This window comes from Bombina bombina, chromosome 1, assembly GCF_027579735.1.
Source record: "Bombina bombina isolate aBomBom1 chromosome 1, aBomBom1.pri, whole genome shotgun sequence".
NCBI classification, from domain to species: Eukaryota; Metazoa; Chordata; class Amphibia; order Anura; family Bombinatoridae; genus Bombina; species Bombina bombina.
The window spans coordinates 1,196,940,617-1,196,966,368 of record NC_069499.1 but is presented as its reverse complement, the minus strand read 5'-3'; the positions used below and the strand labels follow the sequence as shown (position 1 = coordinate 1,196,966,368).

The following is a 25,752-nucleotide window of genomic DNA, read 5'->3' as shown; positions in this document are numbered from 1 at the left end:
GAGGCTTGGTGGTAATTATATTAATGAGGGCTTCCCTGGGGAAGAATCTGTGACATCAGGAGAGGCACTTACCAATTACAAGGCTGGGGGAGGATCACTGTACTGTGAAGAGTTTGGTAGAGAAAAGGTACCATTTAGCTGACAGGCAGAGGCTTAGCTGAGCTTCTGGTGACTAGAGAAAGAGGTGGACTATGGAGCATGGACATGGGGTTCCATCAATGTTGACATAGACTTGGCCAGACTGGTCTCCAACATTAACAATGACCTCACTAGCAGAGACCCTATTGGACCCATCCAGGTCTTCTTACCTGGACTTCAACCATGGACCAACAAGTTCTCCACAACATCAACACTCTCCAGTCTTGTCTCATGGACATTACCCATTGCATGGCTTCCACGCCAGTGGACATGATAGCCTTTTCTCCCCAGGGACTTCATCTTATGGAAGCAGATCCTTGGCTTACCCCTATGCAACTGCTGTTCCAAACCATCACCCTCATCATGAGGGGAGCTCTTACCTGAGCTACCAACATTATCCTAGTACCACTGGCCATGGTGGGAGGCTACATGAAGACCCAGGTATGGTATTCCAGCACTTGAACCAGTTCTGTGTGCCAAATCCTATGTAACTGGAATGTTTATTAAATGGAAAATGCTTGCAATTATACATAGGGTCTGATGCCCCAAACAAAACATGTTTGTATAATACAAACAATTTAGATTGTACAAAAATAATAATCTTAAAATGCTGTAAATCATTTATAAAGTATGTAATTAAAAACACTACTACAATACTACAATATTTGTAAGATTTACATTTCTATAATTTTTTTGTGTACTTATTTATTTTTTATTTTTTTACATACCAATTAAAAAGAACAAATTGCATCAAAACATAAGTATGCATAAACAAACAAAATAAATGTTTTTATTCCAGTTTTAATGTTCAATTCCTACATTAATTTAATGTAATTTAAAGTGAATTTCACATACATTTATATTTTTAGTGAAGGATGTTTTCTTATTACAAATGAATTTGTCACAGATCTAGATGGAACGGTTGTGAGCTGGGCACAGTTCAGTTAAGCCTCATTATTATAAAATCCTTTGCACTGCCTTGTTTGGAATTAGTTACACCTTCCCTTTAATCCCAGATCACTAAAAGGAACTAAAGTCTTAAGATACTAGGATTTAAAAAAAATGAACTCTCTTTAAATCAATTACTGCTTATAATTTAAATGACTATTTAAGCAATGTGGTGATATCATAACTCTCATATTTTCCCCAAAGGACTATATTAATATTTGTAATAAGTATGTATCTTAATTACAATAATACTTGAACATTGAAATTTATTCCAAAATATTTGGATTTGATTTAAAAATATATGTTCTTTAACAATATTCTTATTTTTTGTTTAATTAATAACTAATCTAGCTAAAATCGATGTTATTTATATATGCCATGTATATATGCCATGTGGGTATATCCTTATTTTTTATTAATAACTAATCTATCTAAAATCTCTGTTATTTATGCCATGTTTATGCCATGCAGGCCACATTTAACTTTAATCATGATACCTATGATCTTTTAGTAAGTATGAAGCAACACGTGAAGTGCAAATATCTATCTAGCTGTATGTATATAGATCACAAATTGTGTGTATCTATAATCTAACATCATATATATTAATGTATATTTTTATGGAAGCGGGATGTTTAATATATATAGATACAAAAAAAGCAGAAAAAAATCATTTAATAATAATACTGAGATATTTACTTAATTTATATACAGGAAAATTATATATATATTATATATATACATATATATATATACATATATATATATATATATATATATATATATATATATATATATATATATATATATATATATATATATATATATATATATATATAAAAGGTAGTAATGCCTTTAGTATACTAACTTTATATTTTAATTTGAATAAATATTTTCTGGGTTCTTCAATTTATATTTTCTTTTACAGAATCATTATGAAGTATATTCATTTGAAGTTAGTTATTGATTCTGCATTGATCACTAAAAGGAATCACTACCTGACAGATGGATTTACTGTGTCATGATTACTTGAAAATTTTAGGTACAAGGGAAAATAATTATATATGATGTTTCAAAATATAAATGCTATCCAAAAGAGTAATATAAAGTAAATATTTAACATGAAAATGGGAAAATAAGGAACATAAATTATAACATAGTAAACCATATATTTTATTGAAATGTGTTGAGTTCTTTTACAATCTACCTTTAATTTACAACACAGGATAAATATAATTAATTTGAAAATAACCACTTCATTTTAACTGACATATCGCAAAAAGAATAAACATTACATACAAGTAATAGTGAATCATCTATAATTAGTGGTAATTGATTTACTGAATTTAGAACTAAACTATATGTATTGTGTTCACAAATCTAGATATACAGTATGTGTGATGCCTGTCAATGTTTGCGCATATGTTTGGTACATGTGTATATATGTCTGTATTTGTCTATACATGTCAATCTATTTATATTAGTGTCTGCATATGTTTGTGAATATATATGTATGTATGTGTCTCAGTGCACATGTATTACATTATTTACATGTATGTGTAGGTGGCTGTGTGAGTATGCATGCATGTATTTAAGTGTTTATGCAGGTTTATGTCTGTGCTTACATTCTGATTTCTATGTTTCCGTATGTGCATGTATGTGCATTTAATTTGTATGTGTTTGTGTGCATCTATGACAGTGTAAGAATTTAATACATATATACATGTATTTCTATATGATTTTTGTGTGCATACTCGTAGTATCTATGTATTTGCACGTATGTATTTGCATGTCTTCATAAGCATGTAAGTGTATGCTACAAAATGATATGACTCTCTAAATATATGTATTTGTATGTACCTCTATGTGAATACTTTTGTGTAGTGCATTTATGTATTTGTTTGCCTCCATATAAGTATTTATATCTGTGAACTTGCAAACCTGATTGGGACAGTATATATTTTATTAGTCTGAATGTGTAATGTATTTTATATAGGATAAGTATATGTGTGTGCAGTATTTCAATTATACTTGTTATCTGTGAATTATACTCATGTATATGACTGTTTATACATATAGTGGCAGCAATTATTAATATATTAGTCCAATGACCAATAATAACTAATGACAATTTAATTTCATATTTAAAGATTACAAATCCCTGTAAAGGTGAAAGTGACATGTCCTCAGTGAACCAGGGCCTGATTTAATGTGATTCTAGGTATGAATGTTCAGTAATAATTTAATGTCTGTGCAGTATATTCCTGACCTCAAACATATAAGTATTTAAGTTTCTTTAAATCTGCACCTATAATTATCGGATTTGGCCAAATATACCATGAAGTGCGTAAATTAATCCCTGTCCTGGCTTTAACATAGTGAGATAAGAGTAAAGTTTTGTTTTACTTAGTTTTGGCCCTTCGATATACAGTACCTGCTCTAATCAACTAACATATTTTATATATACTTTATATCTCTAAACTGCATGTAATTAATATTATTAAGAGAATACACTTATGCACTAGTCTATACATACTTATTACTTAGAGCAATTAAATGAAATGATCATATTAATAAACATTTAACATCTTACTCATAGCTCTATGTAATAGAATATATAAGTCATTTGTAAAGAATCTATAGCTTTACTGTTGCTATAGTTATAAAGAGCAAAACATCCCAATGTCATTATTGAGTGAATGTTTAAATAACTTATCAGGTTGCTGTCTAATTAATGGTTATAATATATTTTTAAGATGGGTTTAACAATTTTGAATTACCAGGGAACCACTGTTCTTGGATTTTTAATCTTGAGTACTATTTTTTATATCATTCTACATGTGTTTATATGCAAAAAAAACAACCCAAAAAAACATTGCTTGGCTTTAAAAGAAAAAATTGTTTTAAAGCAAACTTTGTCTTTCTCCACTATCTGCTGTCATTGTAAAATTAGTCCTGAAGTATAGTGTGGTGCATGGCTTACTTAAAGGGACAGTCTACTCCAGAATTGTTATTGTTTAAAAAGATAGATATAGTTATATTAATACACTTTTTACCTCTGCCCCTTATCTCAGTTCTTTTGACAGACTTGCATTTTATCAAATCAGTGCTGATTCTTGAATAACTCCACGGGGAGCACAATGTTATCTATATGACACATGAACTAGCAGTGTCTAAACTGTCAAAATGCACTAAGAAAAGAGGCAGTTAAACGGCTTAAAAAATAGCAAATGAGCCTACCTAGCTTTAGCTTTCCACAAAGAATACCAAGGGAACAAAGCAAATTTGATGATAAAAGTAAAATTAAAAGTTTTTTAAAATTGCATGTCCTAATGTCCTATTAGAATCATGAAAGTTTAATTTTCACTAGACTGTCCCTTTAACTAGAGATGAACTCTTTAATTGTGCCAAGTTCAATTGCAAAACTGCAGATTACTCTAACTGTGTTGGTCCTTTAGCAAACCAATAAAAGTCATCTGGCATCCTTTTTTTCTGTCACTACCAATCCTCAAGCCCTGAATCTGGTAGACACATCACTTTTACTTGTCCAGTGCTCTGCCCATCAATCTGAGTGCAGTTACCTGTTACCCCATAGCCCTATACCTTACATCATGTGACCATTAAAAGCAGCAACGGAAGCCTCAGAGCAGAAGAGGGATGTTAAAGGGACAGTCTAGTCAAAATTAAACTTTCATTATTCAGATAGGGCATGTCATTTTAATCAACTTTCCAATTTACTTTTATCATCAAATTTGCTTTTTTCTCTTGGTATTCTTAGTTTAAACTAAACCTAGGTAGGCTCATATGCTAATTTCTAATCCCTTGAGGGCTGCTCTTATCACTCTTATCAAAAGGTTTTTTTAAATTGTTTTTCACAACAAAAGACTTGATAGTTCACGTGGGCCATATAGATAACACTGTGTTCAGGCACAGAAAGTTATTTAAGATTTAGCACAAAAGAATGCTACATGCAAGACAATAGGTAATAAACAGTCACAGTCATGTGATCAGGGGGCTGGAAGAAGGTTCCTAGATACAAGGTAATCACAAAGGTAAAAAGTATATTAATATAACTGTGTTGGTTATGCAAAACTGGGGAATGGGTAATAAAGGGATTATCTATCTTTTAAAACAATAACAATTCTATGGTAGACTGTCCCTTTAAGGCAGGTCGTAAAAGGTGATAAAATGAGAATTGGCATCAACATAAGAAGAACGAGACTGGGGAGTAAAATAAAAAAAGCTAAACTTTTTAATAAAAAACATCACTCTTTAATATTTAGCTATTTTACCTCTTTTATTAGTATCTTTAAATTATAAAGCCAAGGACCACCACTGGAGACATGAGTAAGAGGAATATATGAAATATAGAATAAAACAATGTCTACTCCTTGAGAAAAAAAAGTGGTGTTCTAGCTAAGAGTTTCCTCTCATTATTATGTTCTGCAGACCAAGAGTATTATGATTTAGAATTTTAGAGCAAGAGTAGCAACCAAGGTGGCATTCTTCACTGTACTACTTGGTTTCATTAGCTGCAACTCTAGCGATTAATACATTATTTTTTAATTATAAACCTATCCCATATAACAGCAAATAACCTTTAACTGTTTATCTGTATTACAATTTTTGTTTTAGAGGATTATTGCCAATTGGGGAAGACATTGTCATTAAGTTTCAGTGCCCTTATAGAATTCTTTTTCCTCACAATGATACAGACATCCACTGCTCTCCCCATAAATAACAGCAAATATTCCTCAGTGTAATGTCACATTTCCACATTCTGTGCAATTGACGGCTTGAGCCTTTAGGATCTAGTTGACCTTGGCAGGTACACCCTTTAGCCTTCAATATCCAGCGTTCAGACTCTAGACAAATTCAGAGATGTTTATTATACTTTTCTATTTGTCTGATTTTATTTAAGTTTTTTTTTAAGTACATTGGCTCTTTCATTTCTGCTAATGGTAATAATACTCAGTTATGTGTACATTAGCCAGTTTTTACAAAAGTTTTGTTAATACTTATTATTAAAATATTCACTTGAAGATACAAAAATAATAATACAATGATTAAAATATGTTCTAAAGCTATTTTTATTGTCCTTATTTCAGAGATAGAGAAATCAACAGTCATAGAAAATGGGGAAATCCGAATAAATGGCAAAGGAAAGAAGATAAGGAAACCTCGAACGATATACTCTAGTCTTCAGCTACAGGCGTTAAACCAGAGGTTTCAACAGACACAGTATTTGGCTTTGCCAGAGAGAGCTGAGTTAGCTGCCCAGCTTGGCCTTACGCAGACCCAGGTGAGGGGTTGGAGGTGTGGGGTAAATTATAACAACATCAGTAATCACTAAAAAAGGCAAGTTTCAGTCATTTGTTTTGGTTGTGTGTCTAAGAACAATATAACTGTGTTATTTTGTCCTGCCTGGTTCAACCCCTTGAGTGCTAACGACGGCTCTGAGCCGTCGCAGAGTTTCCCACTCTGGTGCTAATGACAGCTCAGAGCCGTTGCTAGCACTCTCCCACCTTGAGGGAGATCTGGGGGCTCCCACTCGCTCCTACTCCGGCTATCGGGCCTGTATAGTGACAGGCATTGCACTGTGCAACTTTATTTATACTTAACAATGTTAAGTATAGGAGCAGGGGGCATGCTGCTTAGAAGCCTGAATCTCAGGCATCTAAGCAGCTACAGACCCCCAAGACCCAACGCTGGAAAGGTAATCGCCTAACCTTTCCAACAGTGTAAGTCTTGGGGGTCTGAAAAAAAAAAAAAAGTTTAAAAAAATGTTTAAAAAAAAAAAAACTTAAAAAAGCTTAGCACCCAGGTGGGAAAGTGTTTAGCACTCAAAGGGTTAAAGGTTGTGATTTTAACCAACTGAGCACATGATTTGCTGAGGAGAATGTAGCAGTATATCAGTAAATAGAAAACAGACAACAGGTATTGTTAAGTGCTGGCCGCTCAAGTTTATAATTAAAATAAATAAAGAATTATCAGAATGGAGCTATGAGCAAAATAACATTCATTTGGGAACTGTGGTTCTATGTGATTTGCTGAGATGTTTATAACTGTGTAATTAAAGCTGAGGACAGAAAGTAAATATCAGAGTTGTCCAATTATAGGGCTTGATTGCCTCAGTTTAGAAGCGACATGGAAGTCTCAACAATATTAAAGTTTCATGATGCAGATACAGCATACAATTTAAAACAAATGAAATGTATCTATTTTATCAACATTAACTCTTTGTTTGTTTTTTAAATGGTACTCTGTATCTGAATCATGATAATTTAATTGTATCTCTTTAAGCCAGAGAAATAAATAATAATAAACCTGTGTCTTAACTTAAAGGGACACTGAACCCATTTTTTTTCTTTTGTGAGTCAGATAGAGCATGACATTTTAATCAACTTTCTATTTTACTCCTATTATCAAATTTTCTTCATTCTCTTGGTATCTTCATTTGAAATGCAAGAATGTAAGTTTAGATTCCGACCCATTTGTGGTGAACAACCTGGGTTGTCCTTGTTGATTGATGGATAAATTCATCCACCAATAAAAAAGTGCTGTCCAGGTTTCTGAACTAATAAAAAAGCTTAGATGCCTTCTTTTTCAAATAAAGATAGCAAGAGAACAAAGAGAAATTGGTAATAGGAGTAAATAAGAAAGTTGTTTAAAATTGCATGCTCTTTCTGAATCACAAAATAAAAAAATTGGGTTCAGTGTCCCTTTAAACATTTATAAATGTGTATCCCTCAAGAAATGGCGTTTAACAACTGTGATGTTTATCTGCAATATAAATGGTTTGATAGAAGAATATAACATGATATGATATAAATAAAAGTAAAAAAGGATCTAAATGAGTTAAAGGGACAAGTTAAGTAAAAAATAAAGTAAAAAATGAAATGCACATAAATGAATAAAATATTTGAATAGAAACATATTTGCAATATACTGTACATACTGTGGCAAAAATGCTTCTAGCAAAAGTTATCACTGTTTTAGTGTTGACATTTTTCTCTGCACCTGCATGTGAAGAATAACTAGATATTCTCAGTGCATGAGTATTTTAAATACTGCAACTGCTCAGAGTGCCAGTGGGGCTTGTATCATTTCAGAAATTAACAAATTGAGTCATTAGCAGATGGTACAAGCACCTTGGGCTCTCTGAGCAAGTGATGTGTTTAAAATGCTGGGGCACGGTCACGATGTAACCTGTACATCACTGGTCTTTAAGGGATTGCCTGGGTATAATTGTGCTATTAGACCCTTCCTCCTGCAGGCTTGCTAAAATAGTGCGCTTTTGAAAAAAGACCCCCATAGAAAGACCGGTCATTAAGGAGTTAAATAAACTTTTGAAACAGCTATAACTTTTATAAGAAGCATTTTTGCTAATAAATGTATATTACAAAAACGCTTCTATTCAAAGCTAAAATGTATCCATGTGGATTCCAATTTTGGCTGGAATGTCCCTTTAATAATCGTAAAACATTTTTCTAATACATAAGTTATGTGTCATACCATATAATTGTCAGACTGTATTAACTTTACCACAGAATGTGCAAGGGACAGGCATTAACTCACACTATACCACAGAATGTGCAGGGGACAGGCATTAACTCACACTATACCACAGAATGTGCAAGGGACAGGCATTAACTCACACTATACCACAGAATGTGCAAGGGACAGGCATTAACTCACACTATACCACAGAATGTGCAGGGGACAGGCATTAACTCACACTATACCACAGAATATGCAGGGGACAGGCATTAACTCACACTATACCACAGAATGTGCAGGGGACAGGCATTAACTCACACTATACCACAGAATGTGCAGGGGACAGGCATTAACTCACACTATACCACAGAATGTGCAGGGGACAGGCATTAACTCACACTATACCACAGAATGTGCAGGGGACAGGCATTAACTCACACTATACCACAGAATGTGCAGGGGACAGGCATTAACTCACACTATACCACAGAATGTGCAGGGGACGGGCATTAACTCACACTATACCACAGAATGTGCAGGGGACAGGCATTAACTCACACTATACCACAGAATGTGCAGGGGACAGGCATTAACTCACACTATACCACAGAATGTGCAGGGGACAGCCATTAACTCACACTATACCACAGAATGTGCAGGGGACATGCATTAACTCACACTATACCACATAATGTGCAGGGGACATGCATTAACTCACACTATACCACAGAATGTGCAGGGGACAGGTATTAACTCACAGTATACCACAGAATGTGCAGGGGACAGGCATTAACTCACACTATACCACAGAATGTGCAGGGGACAGGCATTAACTCACACTATACCACAGAATGTGCAGGGGACAGGCATTAACTCACAGTCTCACACTATACCACAGAATGTGCAGGGGACATGCATTAACTCACACTATACCACAGAATGTGCAGGGGACAGGCATTAACTCACACTATACCACAGAATGTGCAGGGGACATGCATTAACTCACACTATGCCACAGAATGTGCAGGGGACAGGCATTAACTCACACTATACCACAGAATGTGCAGGGGACAGGCATTAACTCACACTATACCACAGAATGTGCAGGGGACAGGCATTAACTCACAGTATACCACAGAATGTGCAGGGGACAGGCATTAATTCACACTATACAACAGAATGTGCAGAGAACAGGCATTAACTCACACTATACCACAGAATGTGCAGGGAACAGGCATTAACTCACACTATACCACAGAATGTGCAGGGGACAGGCATTAACTCACACTATACCACAGAATGTGCAGGGGACATGCATTAACTCACACTATACCACAGAATGTGCAGGGGACATGCATTAACTCACACTATACCACAGAATGTGCAGGGAACAGGCATTAACTCACACTATACCACAGAATGTGCAGGGGACAGGCATTAACTCACACTATACCACAGAATGTGCAGGGGACATGCATTAACTCACACTATACCACAGAATGTGCAGGGGACATGCATTAACTCACACTATACCACAGAATGTGCAGGGAACAGGCATTAACTCACACTATACCACAGAATGTGCAGGGGACAGGCATTAACTCACAGTATACCACAGAATGTGCAGGGGACAGGCATTAACTCACACTATACCACAGAATGTGCAGGGGACAGGCATTAACTCACACTATACCACAGAATATGCAGGGGACAGGCATTAACTCACACTATACCACAGAATGTGCAGGGGACATGCATTAACTCACACTATACCACAGAATGTGCAGGGAACAGGCATTAACTCACACTATACCACAGAATGTGCAGGGGACAGGCATTAACTCACACTATATACATAATGTGTAGGGGACAGACATTAACTCACACTATATACATAATGTGTAGGGGACAGGCATTAACTCACACTATATACATAATGTGTAGGGGACAGACATTAACTCACACTATATACATAATGTCTAGGGGACAGGCATTAACTCACACTATATACATAATGTGCAGGGGGCAGGCATTAACTCACACTATATACATAATGTGCACGGAAAAGGTGTTAACTCACATTATATACATAATATGTTGGTGACAGGCATTCAGCATAGAAACATAGAATTTGACGGTAGATAAGAATCAAAAAGACCCATCTAGTCTACCCATATTAACTCACACTATACAACAGAATGTGTAGGGGACAGGCACTTACTCACACTAAACCACAGAATGTGCAGGGGACAGGCATTAAAGTGAATGTAAATTTTGATGCTAAAGTGCCCGGTTTTTAAAAATTCGATTAAAAACAGGGTCACTTTAATTCAACAAAATTTACATTTCACTCCTGTTGTGAAACAAAACTTACCTTTTAATCTTGACAGCAGCTCCAGCTTCCTCCACCCGTCGCAAAGCCTCTTCCTGGGTCTAAAATGAGGAATCCGGCTTCCTCCAATCACGGCTCCGAATCAGTCATTGATTTCCCCGGGGGGAAGCCGTGATTGGAGGAGGACCTATCCATCATTTCTGACATCAGAAATGGCTTGCGACGACCGGAGGAAGCTGGAGCTGCTGTCAAGATTAAAAGGTAAGTTTTTTTTCACGACAGGAGTGAAATGTAAATTTTGATGAATTAAAGTGCCCCTGTTTATAATAAAATTTTTAAAAAACAGGCACTTTAGCATCAAAATTTACATTCACTTTAACTCACACTATATACATAATGTGTAGGGGGGACAGGGATTAACTCACACTATGGGGCAGATTTATCAATGTCTGGCGGATATGATCCGCTGTAGCGGATCATGTCCGCCAGATATTGCTGAATGCCGACAGCATACACTATCGGCATTTAACATTGCACAAACAGTTCTGGTGAACTGCTTGTGCAATGCCGCCACCTGCAGGTTCGCGGCCAATTGGCCGCTAGCAAGGGGTGTCAATCAACCCGATCATACATGATCGGGCGGATTGCAGACTGCAGCCTCAGAGGAGGCGTAGGAGTTAAGGAGCAGCGGTCTTAAGACCGCTGCTTCTTAACTCCTGAAGGCTCGCGCTGAAACAGCTCCATTAACTGCTTGATAAATCGACCCCTACATACATAATGTGTAGGGGACAAGCATTAACTCACACTATATACATAATGTGTAGGGGACAGGCATTAACTCACACTATATACATAATGTGTAGGGGACAGGCATTAACTCACACTATATACATAATATGCAGGGGACAGGCATTAACTCACACTATATACATAATGTGTAGGGGACAGGCATTAACTCACACTATATACATAATGTGTAGGGGACAGGCGTTAACTGACACTATATACATAATGTGTAGGGGACACACATCAACTCACACTATATACATAATGTGTAGGGGACAGGCATTAACTCACACTATATACATAATGTGTAGGGGACAGGCATTTACTCACACTATATACATAATGTGTAGGGGACAGGCGTTAACTGACACTATACACATAATGTGTAGGGGACAGGCATTAACTCATCCTATATACATAATGTGTAGGGGACAGGCATTAACTCACACTATATATATAATATGCAGGGGACAGGCATTAACTCACACTATATACATAATGTGTAGGGGACAGGCATTTACTCACACTATATACATAATGTGTAGGGGACAGACATGAACTCACACTATATACATAATATGTAGGGGACAGGCATCAACTCACACTATATACATAATGTGTAGGGGACAGGAATTATCTCATGCTATATACATAATGTGTAGAGGACAGGAATTAACTCACACTATATACATAATGTGTAGGGGACAGACATGAACTCACACTATATACATAATATGTAGGTGACAGGCAATAACTCACACTATATACATAAAATGTAGGGGACAGACATTAACTCACACTATACCACAGAATGTGCAGGTGACAGGCATTAACTTACGCTTTACCACAGAATGTGCAAGTGACAAGCAATATCTCATACTATATACATAATGTGTAGGGGTCCCTTTAACTTACGCTAAACCATAGCATGCAAATGAATTAACTCACACTATATACATAATGTGTAGGGGGTGTAGGGACAGACATTAACTCACACTATATACATAATGTATAGGCGACAGGCATTAATTCACACTATATACATAATGTGTAGGGGACAGGCATTAACTCACACTATATACATAATGTGTAGGGAACAGGAATTAACTCACACTATATACATAATGTGTAGGGGACAGACATGAACTCACACTATATACATAATATGTAGGTGACAGGCAATAACTCCCACTATATACATAAAATGTAGGGGACAGACATTAACTCACACTATACCACAGAATGTGCAGGTGACAGGCATTAACTCACGCTTTACCACAGAATGTGCAAGTGACAAGCAATATCTCATACTATATACATAATGTGTAGGGGTCCCTTTAACTTACGCTAAACCATAGCATGCAAATGAATTAACTCACACTATATACATAATGTGTAGGGGGTGTAGGGACAGACATTAACTCACACTATATACATAATGTATAGGCGACAGGCATTAATTCACACTATATACATAATGTGTAGGGGACAGGCATTAACTCACACTATATACATAATGTGTAGGGAACAGGCATTAACTCACACTATATACATAATGTGTAGGGGACAGGCATTAACTCACACTATATACATAATTTGTAGGGGACAGGCATTATCTCACACTATATACATAATGTGTAGGGGACAATATACATATTGTGTGGGGGACAGGCATTAACTCACACTATATACATAATGTATAGGGGACAGACATTAACTCACACTATACCACAGAATGTGTAGGTGACAGGTAATAACTCACACTATATACATAATGTGTAGGGGTCCCTTTAACTTACACTAAACCATAGCATGCAAAGTAATTAACTCACACTATATCTATGTGATGGTAACAGGTATTAGTTCACACTACATCTATGTGATGGTGACCGGTATTAGCTCACACTATATATAAGGTATAAACAAATATGTTTACCAGTGAGATGTCAAGCTCAAGATGTTGACATGAAAAATAGTAACTGCAAAATGTCTCCATTTGAAATGTTGCCATCTCATAGTCAACTACTGTGTCAGTGAAGGGGCTGATCTGAAATAGAGAATGAAACCCAGGAGCAGGGAGCAGTAGACTAAGTGTACTTGTTGTTGCTGATAGTTCCCTCTGTCTCCATCCTTTTTGCACCACCACTCCCTGGTGCTACACTCTACACTGCTACTACAAAATGGCCCCTTTATAAAGATCTTTAGGAAACAACTCACACTATACCACAGAATGTAAAGCAGACAAGTATTAACTTATACTTTATCACAATAAAAGGTAAAGAATGTGTAGTCGACATACCTCAGAATATAGAGGCATACTATAACTAGCTAATACAATGTCGTTTTTATAGTGCCGTCCATGCAAGATGCGATTTCAGTAAAGACAACAGAAATCGCTTTGGCACCGACAGCCCCCATTCCAACATTTACCAATTCTGTACCATATTTGTATTTTAGCTGCTTTGTTATTAAGTGAACTTTTACAAGTTAATCCCAAAGACTATGGACAGGTACAGAGATTTAAGTGACCTCTATAGTAAGGGCTGATGACTTAATCCAGTAAACCATATGAAAGGCTTCAGATCACATATTTACCACTAACTTCCTTTTACGGCATGCGTGTGCATGGCATACATGTTTGTACCAATGGATTTGCTTGAGTTTAGTGTGTGTTTGATGGTTGCACTATTCCCTGTACATTTGTATCTGTATTTCTAAGCATGTTTGTCTTTGTTTAGTGAGTGTAAGTGTATACGTGTTTAGTGTATGAGTGAGTGTAAGTGTATACGTGTAAGGCTTGTGTGTGTCTGTTTAAGGTTGTTTCATTTTGTTACTGTCAGTGTATAATCATATATGAAAGTGTATAACCATCAATTGTGCCTAAAAGTTGTTTTCCTACTGCTGTTATCTATAAATACCACATAGATTGTAAGCTCTCTAGGGAGCGGGGGCCGTTATTCCTTTTATACCATCTGCCTTTTTAACTCATCTTTTTTTATTATTCCTCCTGTGCTGAAGATTCTTTTGGCACCTTACCCAGAAATATAATAATAATACTCATACTACTACTATACTAATACTAATAATAATAATAATAATGTGTATAAGTGCATATGTCTATACAAATGAGTCTATGGGGCTTATTTATGAATGTGCGAGCGGACATGATCTGATATTGCGGATCATGTCCACTGCACATCGATGAATGCCGACAGCATATGCTCTCTGCATTTATCGTTGCACCAGCAGTTCTGTAGAACTGCTGGTGCAATACCGCCCCTTGCAGATACGCGGCCAATCGGCCACTAGCAGGGGGTGTCAATCAACCCGATTGTATTCGATCTGGTTGATTTCTGTCCGCCGCCTCAGAGCAGGTAGACAGGTTATGGAGCAGCGGTCTTTAGGCTGTTTCCGGCGAGCCTATGAGGGCATCAAGCTTTATACAGAGCTTGATAAATATGCCCCATATGTGTCTCATTAAAATTTATGTATGTAATTTAAATTTGACTAGAAGATTAGGAAAATGTAATTTACGAAAATGCATCTGATAAAATGATTATGTTACCCCCTGCACACATAGCATGCGTGTGTATTGTATTGAAAGGGTGTGCACAAGATAAGTTATCCCAGACTGATATTGAGTTTTTGTGTGTGAGGGAGAGTGTCTTTGTGCATTTAAGTGTGTGTGTTATTTGTTTATTGCTGTTCATCATCAATGTGTAATGTAAAAACAGTAGCCAGTGGCTAACCTACCTTTTGTCTGTAGTATCTGCACACCTAAAAGAGGAAGGCTATTTATCTTGCTCCACCATCCCCCACCAGCTATTTCTATATAGCATCTTGCACAGTGCCTGCTCTTCATACCTGTACATAGGTCCAGCACTGTCACCAACCAGGGGTGACCACGAGACCCAGGCAGCACTTGACAGGGGCAGCACATACAGAGAGCATGATCTGTATAATAGTGTTTTTAAAGAGAAATGAATCTTGTACAATGCCTATCTGCATGTTCACATGAGAAATTTTAGTCTACTGAATTTTAATCTTTGAGACAACTTACTCTTGTAAGTTGGTTGGGTTAAAGGGACAATAAACCCACTTTTTTTTTCATGATTCAGGTAGAGAATACAATTTTAAACAAAATCTCAATTTACTTCTATTAGCTCATTTGCTCCAGTCTTTAAATATCCTCTGTTGAAGAAACAGCCATGCGCATGGGTGAGCCAATCACACGAGGCATCTATGTGCAGCCACCAATCAGAAGCTACTGAGCCTATCTAGATATGCTTTTCATCAAAGTATATCAAGAGAATGAAGCAAATTAGATAATAGAAGTAAATTAGAAAGTTGTTTAAACTTGCACGCTCTATCTAAATCATGAAAGAAAATTTTGGGGTTTCATGTCCCTTTAAGACTGTAGTGTGTAGAGAGACGAGGGGCTCCATTTTATTCTTGAACACAGGCAGCACAATGTCATGAGCATGTCCTGGCTGTAAACAAGTTGCCTCAAGAAACACAGCCTTCAAATTTTGTTCAGGGAAATGGGAAAAGGAGCATTAAAGGACCAGTAAATACAGCAGATTTGCTAAATCAACAGATGCATAATAACAAGATAATGCAATATCACTTAGTCTGAACTTCAAATGAGTTTTCTAACAAATTTCAAAGTTATGTGTATTTCCATTCCCCTTGTACTATGTGACAGCCATCAGCCAATCACAAATGCATATACGTATAGTCTGAATTCCTGCACATGCTCAGTAGGAGCTGTTGACTCAAAAAGTGTAAATATAAAAAGACTGTGCACAGTTTTGTTAATGGAAGTAAATTGGAAAGTTGTTTATAATTGCATGCTCTATCTGAATTATTAAAAATTTAATTTTACCTGAGTGTCCCTTTAAAATAGCAACTCCTGAGATATTTTAGTTAAGCATTGTGCATACCCTCTGAAAGTGAAGCAAGTTGGAGCGTACTGAAGTATGGCAACATTTCTAGTGACAGCTTTATGGTAAAAGTACAAGAAACACTGATGTGTACAATGGCACAAACAAAAGCTCCCCCTTTTATATTTATTTGCATGAAAAAAAAAATGAAAGGACCATTAAATACAGAATAATTGCATAATCAACAAATGCAGAATAAAATACTTAATAAGAGACTTTAGAGCATAGCAAATTTAGTATAACATATTAAGACTACACAAATGTTTTATGAGCCACAACTGAATCTTAAGAGAAATACAGTAAAGTGAATATAACCTCTTGGCTTCCATTAACAAGATACAGTGACCAACCCCCTTAACTACTATTAAAGGGACAGTCTAGTCAAAATTAAACTTTCATGATTCAGATAGGGCATGTAATTTTAAACAACTTTCCAATTTATTTTATTCAAATTTGCTTTGTTCTCTTGGTATTCTTAGTTGAAATCTAAACCTAGGTTGGCTTATATGCTAATTTCTAATCCCTTGAAGGCTGCTTCCTATCTGAATGAATTTCACAATTTTTCACAGCTAGAGGGCATTAGTTCATGTGTACCACATAGATAACACCCGTGGAGTTACTTATAAGAGGGCACTGACTGGCTAAAATGCAAGCCTGTCAAAAGAACTGAAATAAGGGGGCAGTCTTCAGAGCCTTAAATAAAAGGTTATCACAGAGGTAAAAAGTATGTTAATATAACCGTGTCCCTTTAACACTGCTGTTTAAATGTATCATTCTAGCAGTGATTACCTTTAATAGAATTAGTTTTACATATTCAATTTTAAATACTATTAAATAATATTTGAATTTAACAAGCATTGCTTTACATTTCAAATATAACATATGATATGTCCCATTAACTTTTCTACTTTGTTCTTTATATTGATTTATTTGTAATTTTTAACTATTGTTTTTAATGTACCAGAACAGATGAGTATTTGGTAAATTGTCATTAAATCTAGTGGCCAGCCAACAAAGTAAAAAAAATAATAATGATAATAATAATAAAAAAATAATTTAAATTTATATATATATATATACAGTGGGCAAAAAAGTATTTAGTCAGCCACCAATTGTGGAAGTTCTCCCACTTAAGAAGATGAGAGAGGCCTGTAATTTTCATCCTAGTTATACCTCAACTATGAGAGACAAAATGTGGCAAAAGAGCTGATTACTTTGGGGCATGCCCCGCAAAAGGCCCTTTTAAGGGCTGGTAATAGAGCTGTTAACTTTTGTAATTTAGAATAGGGTAGGGCATTTTTTTATTTTGGGGGGCTTTGTTATTTTATTAGGGGGCTTAGATTAGGTGTAATTAGCTTAAAAATCTTGTAATTTTTTTATTTTTTTGTAACTTAGTTTTTTTTATTTTTTGTACTTTAGTTAGTTTATTTAATTGTATTTAATTGTAGGTATTTGTAGTTAATTAATTTAATTATTTTAATGATAGTGTAGTGTTAGGTTTAATTGTAACTTAGGTTAGGATTTATTTTACAGGTAATTTTGTATTTCTTTCAGCTAGGTAGTTATTAAATAGTTAATAACTATTTAATAACTATTGTACCTAGTTAAAATAAATACAAAGTTGCCTGTAAAATAAATATAAATCCTAAGATAGCTACAATGTAATTATTAATTACATTGTAGCTATCTTATGGTTTATTTTACAGGTAAGTAGTTTTAAATAGGAATAATTTATTTAATTATAATGTAGTGTTAGGTGTAATTGAAACTTAGGTTAGTTTTTATCTTACAGGTAGGCTGACCATATTGCCGCTTTAAAAAGGGACACATATGAAAAATACATATGTCAGGGCTGTTTTCAGGGCTGTTTAAAGAAATTGTATTGTATAAGAACCCTCACATATGTATTTTTCATATGTGTTCCTTCTTAAAGCGGCAATATGGTCAGCCTACTTACAGGTAAATTTGACTTTATTTTATCTAGGTAGCTATTAAATAGTTAATAACTATTTAATAGATATTGTACCTAGTTAAAATAAATTTAAATTTGCCTGTAAAATAAAAAATATATCCTAAAATAGCTACAATATAATTATTAGTAATATTGTAGCTATATTAGGGTTTATTTTATAGGTATTTAGTTTTAAATAGGAATAATTAATTTAATAAGAGTAATATTTATTTAGATTTATTTAATTAATATTTAAGATAGGGGGATGTTAGGGTTAGTGTTAGACTTAGGTTTAGGGGTTAATAATTTTATTATAGGTTGCGGCGGTGTAGGGGGGGCAGGATAGGGGTTAATAAATTTATTATAGGTGGCGGTGGTGTAGGGGGGGCAGATTAGGGGTTAATAAGTTTAATATAGGTGGCGGCGGGGTCCGGGAGCGGCGGTTTAGGGGTTAAAAAATGTATTTAGTTGTAGCGGGGTCCGGGATCCGCAGGATAGGGGTTAATAAATTTATTATAGGTGGCGGCGGTATAGGGGGGGCAGGATAGGGGTTAATAGGTATTATGTAGGTGGCGGCGGGGTCCGGGAGCGGCGGTTTAGGGGTTGATACATTTATTATAGTTGCGGCAGGGTCTAGGAGCAGCGGTTTAGGGGTTAATAACTTTATTTAGTTGCGGGGGGCTCCGGGGGTGCCGGTATAGGGGGTAGAACAGTGTAGTTTAGTGTGGGTGCTTAGTGACAGCTTATCAATAAAGCTGTAAAAAAGCCGAAGAGCAGCGAGATCAGATGAGTGATAACTATCACAGTCCACTGCTCATCGCCCGTACTTGGTGCGTGGCTTTTTGACAGCTTTTTAAATAACTTTGGCGAGCATATTCCGGTCCGCGGCGGTGATGTGAGGCGAGCTTAGGTGGGCGTATTGGGGCCAGCGAAGGCAGGTAAGTAGACGGCTTGATAACTAGAGGTCATTGTCTGATTTGGAAAGAATTTATTTGCATATTATGGTGGAAAATAAGTATTTGGTCACTTACAAACAAGCAAGATTTCTGGCTCTCACAGACCTGTATCTTCTTCTTTAAGTAGCTCCTCTGTCCTCCACTCATTACCTGTATTAATAGCACCTGTTTGAAATGTTATCAGTATAAAAGACACCTGTCCACAACCTCAAACAGTCACACTCCAAACCCCAGTAAGGTGAAGACCAAAGAGCTGTCGAAGGACACCAGAAACAAAATTGTAGACCTGCACCAGGCTGGGAAGACTGAATCTGCAATAGGCAAGCAGCTTGGTGTGAGGAAATCAACTGTGGGAGCAATAATTAGAAAATGGAAGACATACAAGACCACTGATAATCTCCCTCAATCTGGGGCTCCATGCCAGATCTAACCCCTGGGGTCAAAATGATCACAAGAACGCTGAGTAAACATCCCAGAACCACATGGGGGGACCTAGTGAATGACCTGCAGAGAGCTGGGACCAACGTAACAAAAGGCTACCATCAGTAACACACTACGCCACCAGGGACTCAGATCCTGCAGTGCCAGACATGTCCCCCTGCTTAAGCCAGTACATGTCCGGGCCCATCTGAAGTATGCTAGAGAGCATGTGGATGATCCAGAAGCAGATTGGGAGAATGTCATATGGTCAGATGAAACCAAAGTAGAACTGTTTGGTAGAAACACAACTCGTCGTGATTGGAGGAGAGAGAATGCTGAGTTGCAACCAAAGAACACCATACTTAATGTGAAGCATGGGGGTGGCAACATCATGCTTTGCGGCTGTTTCTCTGCAAAGGGAACAGGACGCCTGATCTGTGTACATGAAAGAATACATGGGGCCATGTATCGTGAGATTTTGAGTGCAAACTCCTTCCATCAGCAAGGGCATTGAAGATGAAATGTGGCTGGGTCTTTCAGCATGACAATGATCCCAAACACACCACCCGGGCAACAAAGGAGTGGCTTCGTAAGAAGCATTTCAAGGTCCTGGAGTGGCCTAGCCAGTCTACAGATCTCAACCCCATAGAAAACCTTTGGAGGGAGTTGAAAGTCCGTGTTGTCCAGTGACAGCGCCAAAACATCACTGCTCTAGAGGAGATGGGCCAACATACCAGCAACAGTGTGTGACAACCTTGTAAAGACTTACAGAAAACATTTGACCTCTGTCATTGCCAACAAAGGATATATAACAAAGTATTGAGATTAACTTTTGATATTGAGCAAATACTTATTTTCCACCATAATTTGCAAATAAATTCTTTCCAAATCAGACAATGTGATTCTCTGGATTTGTTTCCACATTTTGTCTCTCATAGTTGAGGTATACCTATGATGAAAATTACAGGCCTCTCTCATCTTTTTAAATGGGAGAACTTGCACAATTGGTGTCTGACTAAATACTTTTGCCCCACTGTATATATATATATATATATATATATATATATATATATATATATATATATATATATATATATATATATATATATATATATATATATATATATATATATATATACCCTAAAAAATTCTAATTACATTTTACAATTTTACAGTTTTTTTTAATGCTTAATGTGTTTATGTCCTTTTAAATTCATTATTACTATTAAACACATTATTATTAGTAGTTTTATACTGATATTATTAGAATTGAATACATAATAGAATAAACATTAATGTATTATAATTCCAATCTACATTGTTATAATTGTAAAAATCAATATAATATAAAGAAATGGAAATGTAATAGAAACATAATTTCTCTGGGAGATAAAAAAACTTTTTCAAAACCGCCATAATGATAAGTGGATATATGGAACGGTACATGCTTACAAAAACTATTTTTATGTATGTTTACTTTACATGCCAACATTAACACAATCTTATTTGTATTGATGATTTCAAATCAAGTTCTTATTTCTTTCAGGTGAAAATATGGTTCCAAAACAAGAGATCTAAATACAAGAAGATCATGAAACATGGTTCTAGTGTTCAAGATGGAGACCTCTCTCATACTTCATCCTCATTATCTCCATGCTCACCCAACATGCCTCCATTATGGGAGATGCCCTCTGTTGGTAAAACTGCCCAAATTTCCTCCAGTTATATGAACAGTTTCAGTCCTTGGTATCAGACTCAAGACAACATGTCAAGACCACCAATGATGTGATTTAAAAAAATATCTAGAATGTCACAAGGTCCAGCACATAAAACATTTGCCATTTGCGTCACTCACAGATGGAAACATCTTAGTGTCATTCATGACTGATATGTTGTGTAAAAGTTACTAAATTATTGAAATACTTGGTTGTTTGAACCAAAAGAAGGACACTCTTGAGTGAACATGTCATCTAGACTCCTCAAAGACTACAGATTTATTGCTAATCAATGAGGCTTTCTCAACACTCATTCTTCAGGGAATTGAAGTGGATAATACTTGATGGAAGATATCTATTGTTGAAGTTATCACCCCTAAACTTCAATTATTAAAGAAGAACTTGGAGCAGATATTTAAATTGTAAAATGTCTGGTGATGGGAGTTATAATTGGGTTTCAAAGTGCAACAAACAGGTCTCCTTAATCACAGTTGCATTAATGTGCTTGTTTACTTTGATCAGGCTACCTTGCTTATTAACCTCAAGGACCAAGTTTAGTCTTCCTCTGAGAATTGAGAGAATGAATATGTTCTCCTTTTTGGAATAATTAAGGATTATTTAAATATTAAAGAAACACGTTGTTCTCTTTTATACCAAAACTTTTTTTTAGTTTATTATTTTTATCACAAAGTAACAATAGTTGGAAGGATTTATAACATAACAAGATTGATTCCAGTCCTATAGAAAAGCGTATTTAATGATTTTCTACAGAAAATCACCATTAGTGGGATCTTTGCAAAAAAATAAGTTGATACATTTTTCTAATGGACTGGAATCAACCCCAATGTGTGGTTAAAAAAGTTTAAAATTAAATAAATGAATGGACAAATATTATTATTTTTTTCCAGTTGTAATAACAACAAAATTTATAGTACAGTAGTTTCAGCCATTTAAGTACCTTGACGATAAAGAGTCTACAGATTACACATTTTGTGAGATTTTAATTGAATCACAAGTAACAGCAAATCTTGAGATCTAATCTAGAAAATGTTTTGAGTTTTTTTAATACACATTAAAAACAGGACTAAAAAAATGATATAAGCATAACATTAAAGTTTACCTATAACATCCATTGATCAGAAATAAGGAGCGGATCATGTCGGATAGACCAATGATAAATCAGCCCCATAGGTCCAGATGATAAAAGGATAGTCAGAGCTAAAAGAAATTGCCTTTTTGGTCTTGCCATTCTCGCAATCCGTGGCTCCATAATATTTTTTTAGAAAGTGGGCTGAACCTCTCTGATCCGACGAGTGGTTATGTGCAATCCTTAGTAAATAATAGGACTCACAGTTTCATCAAAATTCAGCCAACATCGCAAGTGATCTCAGAACTTGGCAAGGGGGGAATATGTATTCCAAGTATGTTTACCCAACATAGACTGTGCGTTCACTAAAACAAAAATTGGTGTCTGTGCAGTACAAGTTCAGATAATACATATGTAAATTAAGCTTCACTGTACATTCAGTAGATTTGTTACAATAGAAAATCTCACCACTGAGAAGTTGGCGAGACTAATATGACTGAAAAGGTGCATCTAAGATGGAGGATAGTCCTTTTAAAAATAGGAACTTACATTGAAGTTTCCCCATTAAAATACAGGTTACGCCCATGAAAAACCTATATACATTATGTTTGTAATCTCCATTGTTAATAAAGAAGAAACAAACAAACAGGAAATATTATTAAACCTATAGGAGAAGTAGGCATGTGGGTATATTGTTCATATGTATACAATGTATTATTTATAGGTATTAAATTGCAAAATGCTGTCATTTGTATTTTAAGTCTTGTGATTTTAAAAATCCTGGGTTTTGCTTTTGGCGTGTTCTATATTATAACACATTCAGAACAGGCAATCAAATTAGAATATTAAAAAAAATACACAAAACACATTTTACACAGTTAAAAACGCAATTTGGTAAAAATAGAAAGTCGCAGCTACTGTCTTCTATGAAATGTTAATATCTCAAACATTAAGGGGCTGATTTATCAAGCCGTCAATCAGCCCCTATGCATCTGTTTCAGCGCAAGCCTTCAGGTTCGCAGGAAACAGGAATTAAGAAGCAGCAGTCTTAAGACCGCCGCTGCTCCTTAACTTGTCCGCCACCTCTGAGACGGCGGACAGCAATCAACCCAATCGGATACCATCTAGCTATTGGCCGCAAATCTGCAGGGGGAGGCATTGCACAAGCATTTCTTGTGCAATGATAAATGCTGACAGCTATAGCGGATCATGTCTGCTCACACTTTGATAATTTGGTGCCTAAATCTTCTTCCTAAGAAAAAAAAAAACACGGCAAAAGCAAAAAACACGATTTTTAAATTCACGAAAATACTTGAAGGGACATTCCAGTCAAAATGTTAATGCACATAGATGACTTACATCTTTGAATAGAAATATATTCATAATATGCATGTATTGGAAAAAATGCTTCTAGTAAACGTTATCACTGTTTTAGTCTTAACGTTTTTCTCTGCGTGCGCATAGCTAGATATTCTCTGTGCTCCAGCATTTTAAATACTGAAGCTGCTCAGAGCTCCAGTGGAGCTTGTATCATGTCAACAATAAAATATATATAGAATTTTACACTGTAATACATATAAATAATACAATGTATACATATGTACAATATACCCACAATACCCCCCCTCCTATAGGTGCATTATTTATGTTCTAGTTTACTATTGCAACAAAAGTTTCTATTGACACATGTACATTGTATTTGCATTTAATACTGTCCAAAGGGATCATTTACATTACACCTTTAATGTAGGTTGCGATGCTGTAAAATTCTGCCAGTATCATAAAAGAATATACCCATAGAGATGTATAGTAAAACACCTCTTGGTTAGAATGACTTCAAACAGGGATTTCAGCCCTTTTTAACATTTTAGGGGCAATGCCAATTACAAATTGGATAACTTTTTAAAATATTGCTTTTATCTCAATGCTTTTATCAACGGGCCCATAGGGAGATGATATTTGTTTTCTCCTAGTAAACTAGAGAAAGAGAAATAGTCTTATTCTAAGCCATTACTGTTTTTAAAAAAGTAAAGTAAAGGAAGAATAAAACAAAAAGATATGTAAAGAAAACCACATGAGCTTATTGTATTTCCATTCATAAGATGTCAAAAGCTCTGATGTTAAGCACAAAAAAAAAACTTGTTTACAAAATTCTGCAGGGATATCAGTCGCTTAAAAAAAAAAAAAGACTCATAACTTGTCCGCCTGCTCTGAGGCCCGCGGACAGAAATCCACCTGATCAAATACTATCGGGTTGATTGACACCCCCTGCTAGCGGCCGATTGGCCGTGAATCTGCAGGGGGCGGCATTGCACAAGCAGTTCACAAGAACTGCTGGTGCAATGATAAATGCAGACAGCGTATGCTGTCTGCATTTATCGTTCTGCAGCGGACATAATACGCTACACCGTATCATGTCCTCTCACACTATGATAAATCTACCCCATTGTATAAAGTCACAGTTTTTTGTGAACTAAACTTAATTATTATACATTTTTGTATTTATTTAACCAAATTGTAGCTATGTTACCACTATTTCCCATCCCCTTATTTATACAATATTTTGTTATTGTTTTTACAATATCAAGATTTGCTGCTTTATATAAGAAAAACTACATTTTCCTCAAGGAATATTTTGTTTTTGTACAAAAAAAAATTGTATAATCCAATAAAGCATATGTATTTTTCCATTGCTTTGTATGGCATAACAAAGCCACATGTTATTAAAATTTTTATTAAATAATATAGACTGATGACTGTTTTTTCATGATTGCATGCAATATATATATATATATATATATATATATATATATATATATATATATATATATATATATATATATATATATATACAGTTGTGCTCATAAGTTTACATACCCTGGCAGAATTTATGATTTCTTGGCCATTTTTCAGAGAATATGAATGATAACACAAAAACTTTTTCACTCATGGTTAGTGTTTGGCTGAAGCCATTTA

The 25,752-nt window shown here is 35.5% G+C and overlaps 1 protein-coding gene across 1 annotated transcript; it reads left to right on the top strand.

Annotated features, from left to right (window-relative positions):
- DLX4 (distal-less homeobox 4) lies at positions 1 to 25,519 on the top strand. The gene is made up of 3 exons (XM_053694506.1): positions 1 to 579; positions 6,195 to 6,388; positions 21,521 to 25,519. Exons 1-3 carry the CDS (start codon positions 261 to 263, stop codon positions 21,761 to 21,763), a joined length of 756 nt encoding a protein of 251 aa, XP_053550481.1. The 5' UTR covers positions 1 to 260; the 3' UTR covers positions 21,764 to 25,519.
- The last annotated feature ends 233 nt before the right edge of the window (positions 25,520 to 25,752 follow it).

Coding starts and splice junctions, on each gene's coding strand:
- DLX4 (XM_053694506.1), top strand. CDS start 261: ATGACCTCACTAGCAGAGACCCTATTGGACCCATCCAGGTCTTCTTAC. Junction 580..6,194: donor GAGGCTACATGAAGACCCAG/GTATGGTATTCC, acceptor TCCTTATTTCAG/AGATAGAGAAATCAACAGTC. Junction 6,389..21,520: donor TTGGCCTTACGCAGACCCAG/GTGAGGGGTTGG, acceptor TATTTCTTTCAG/GTGAAAATATGGTTCCAAAA.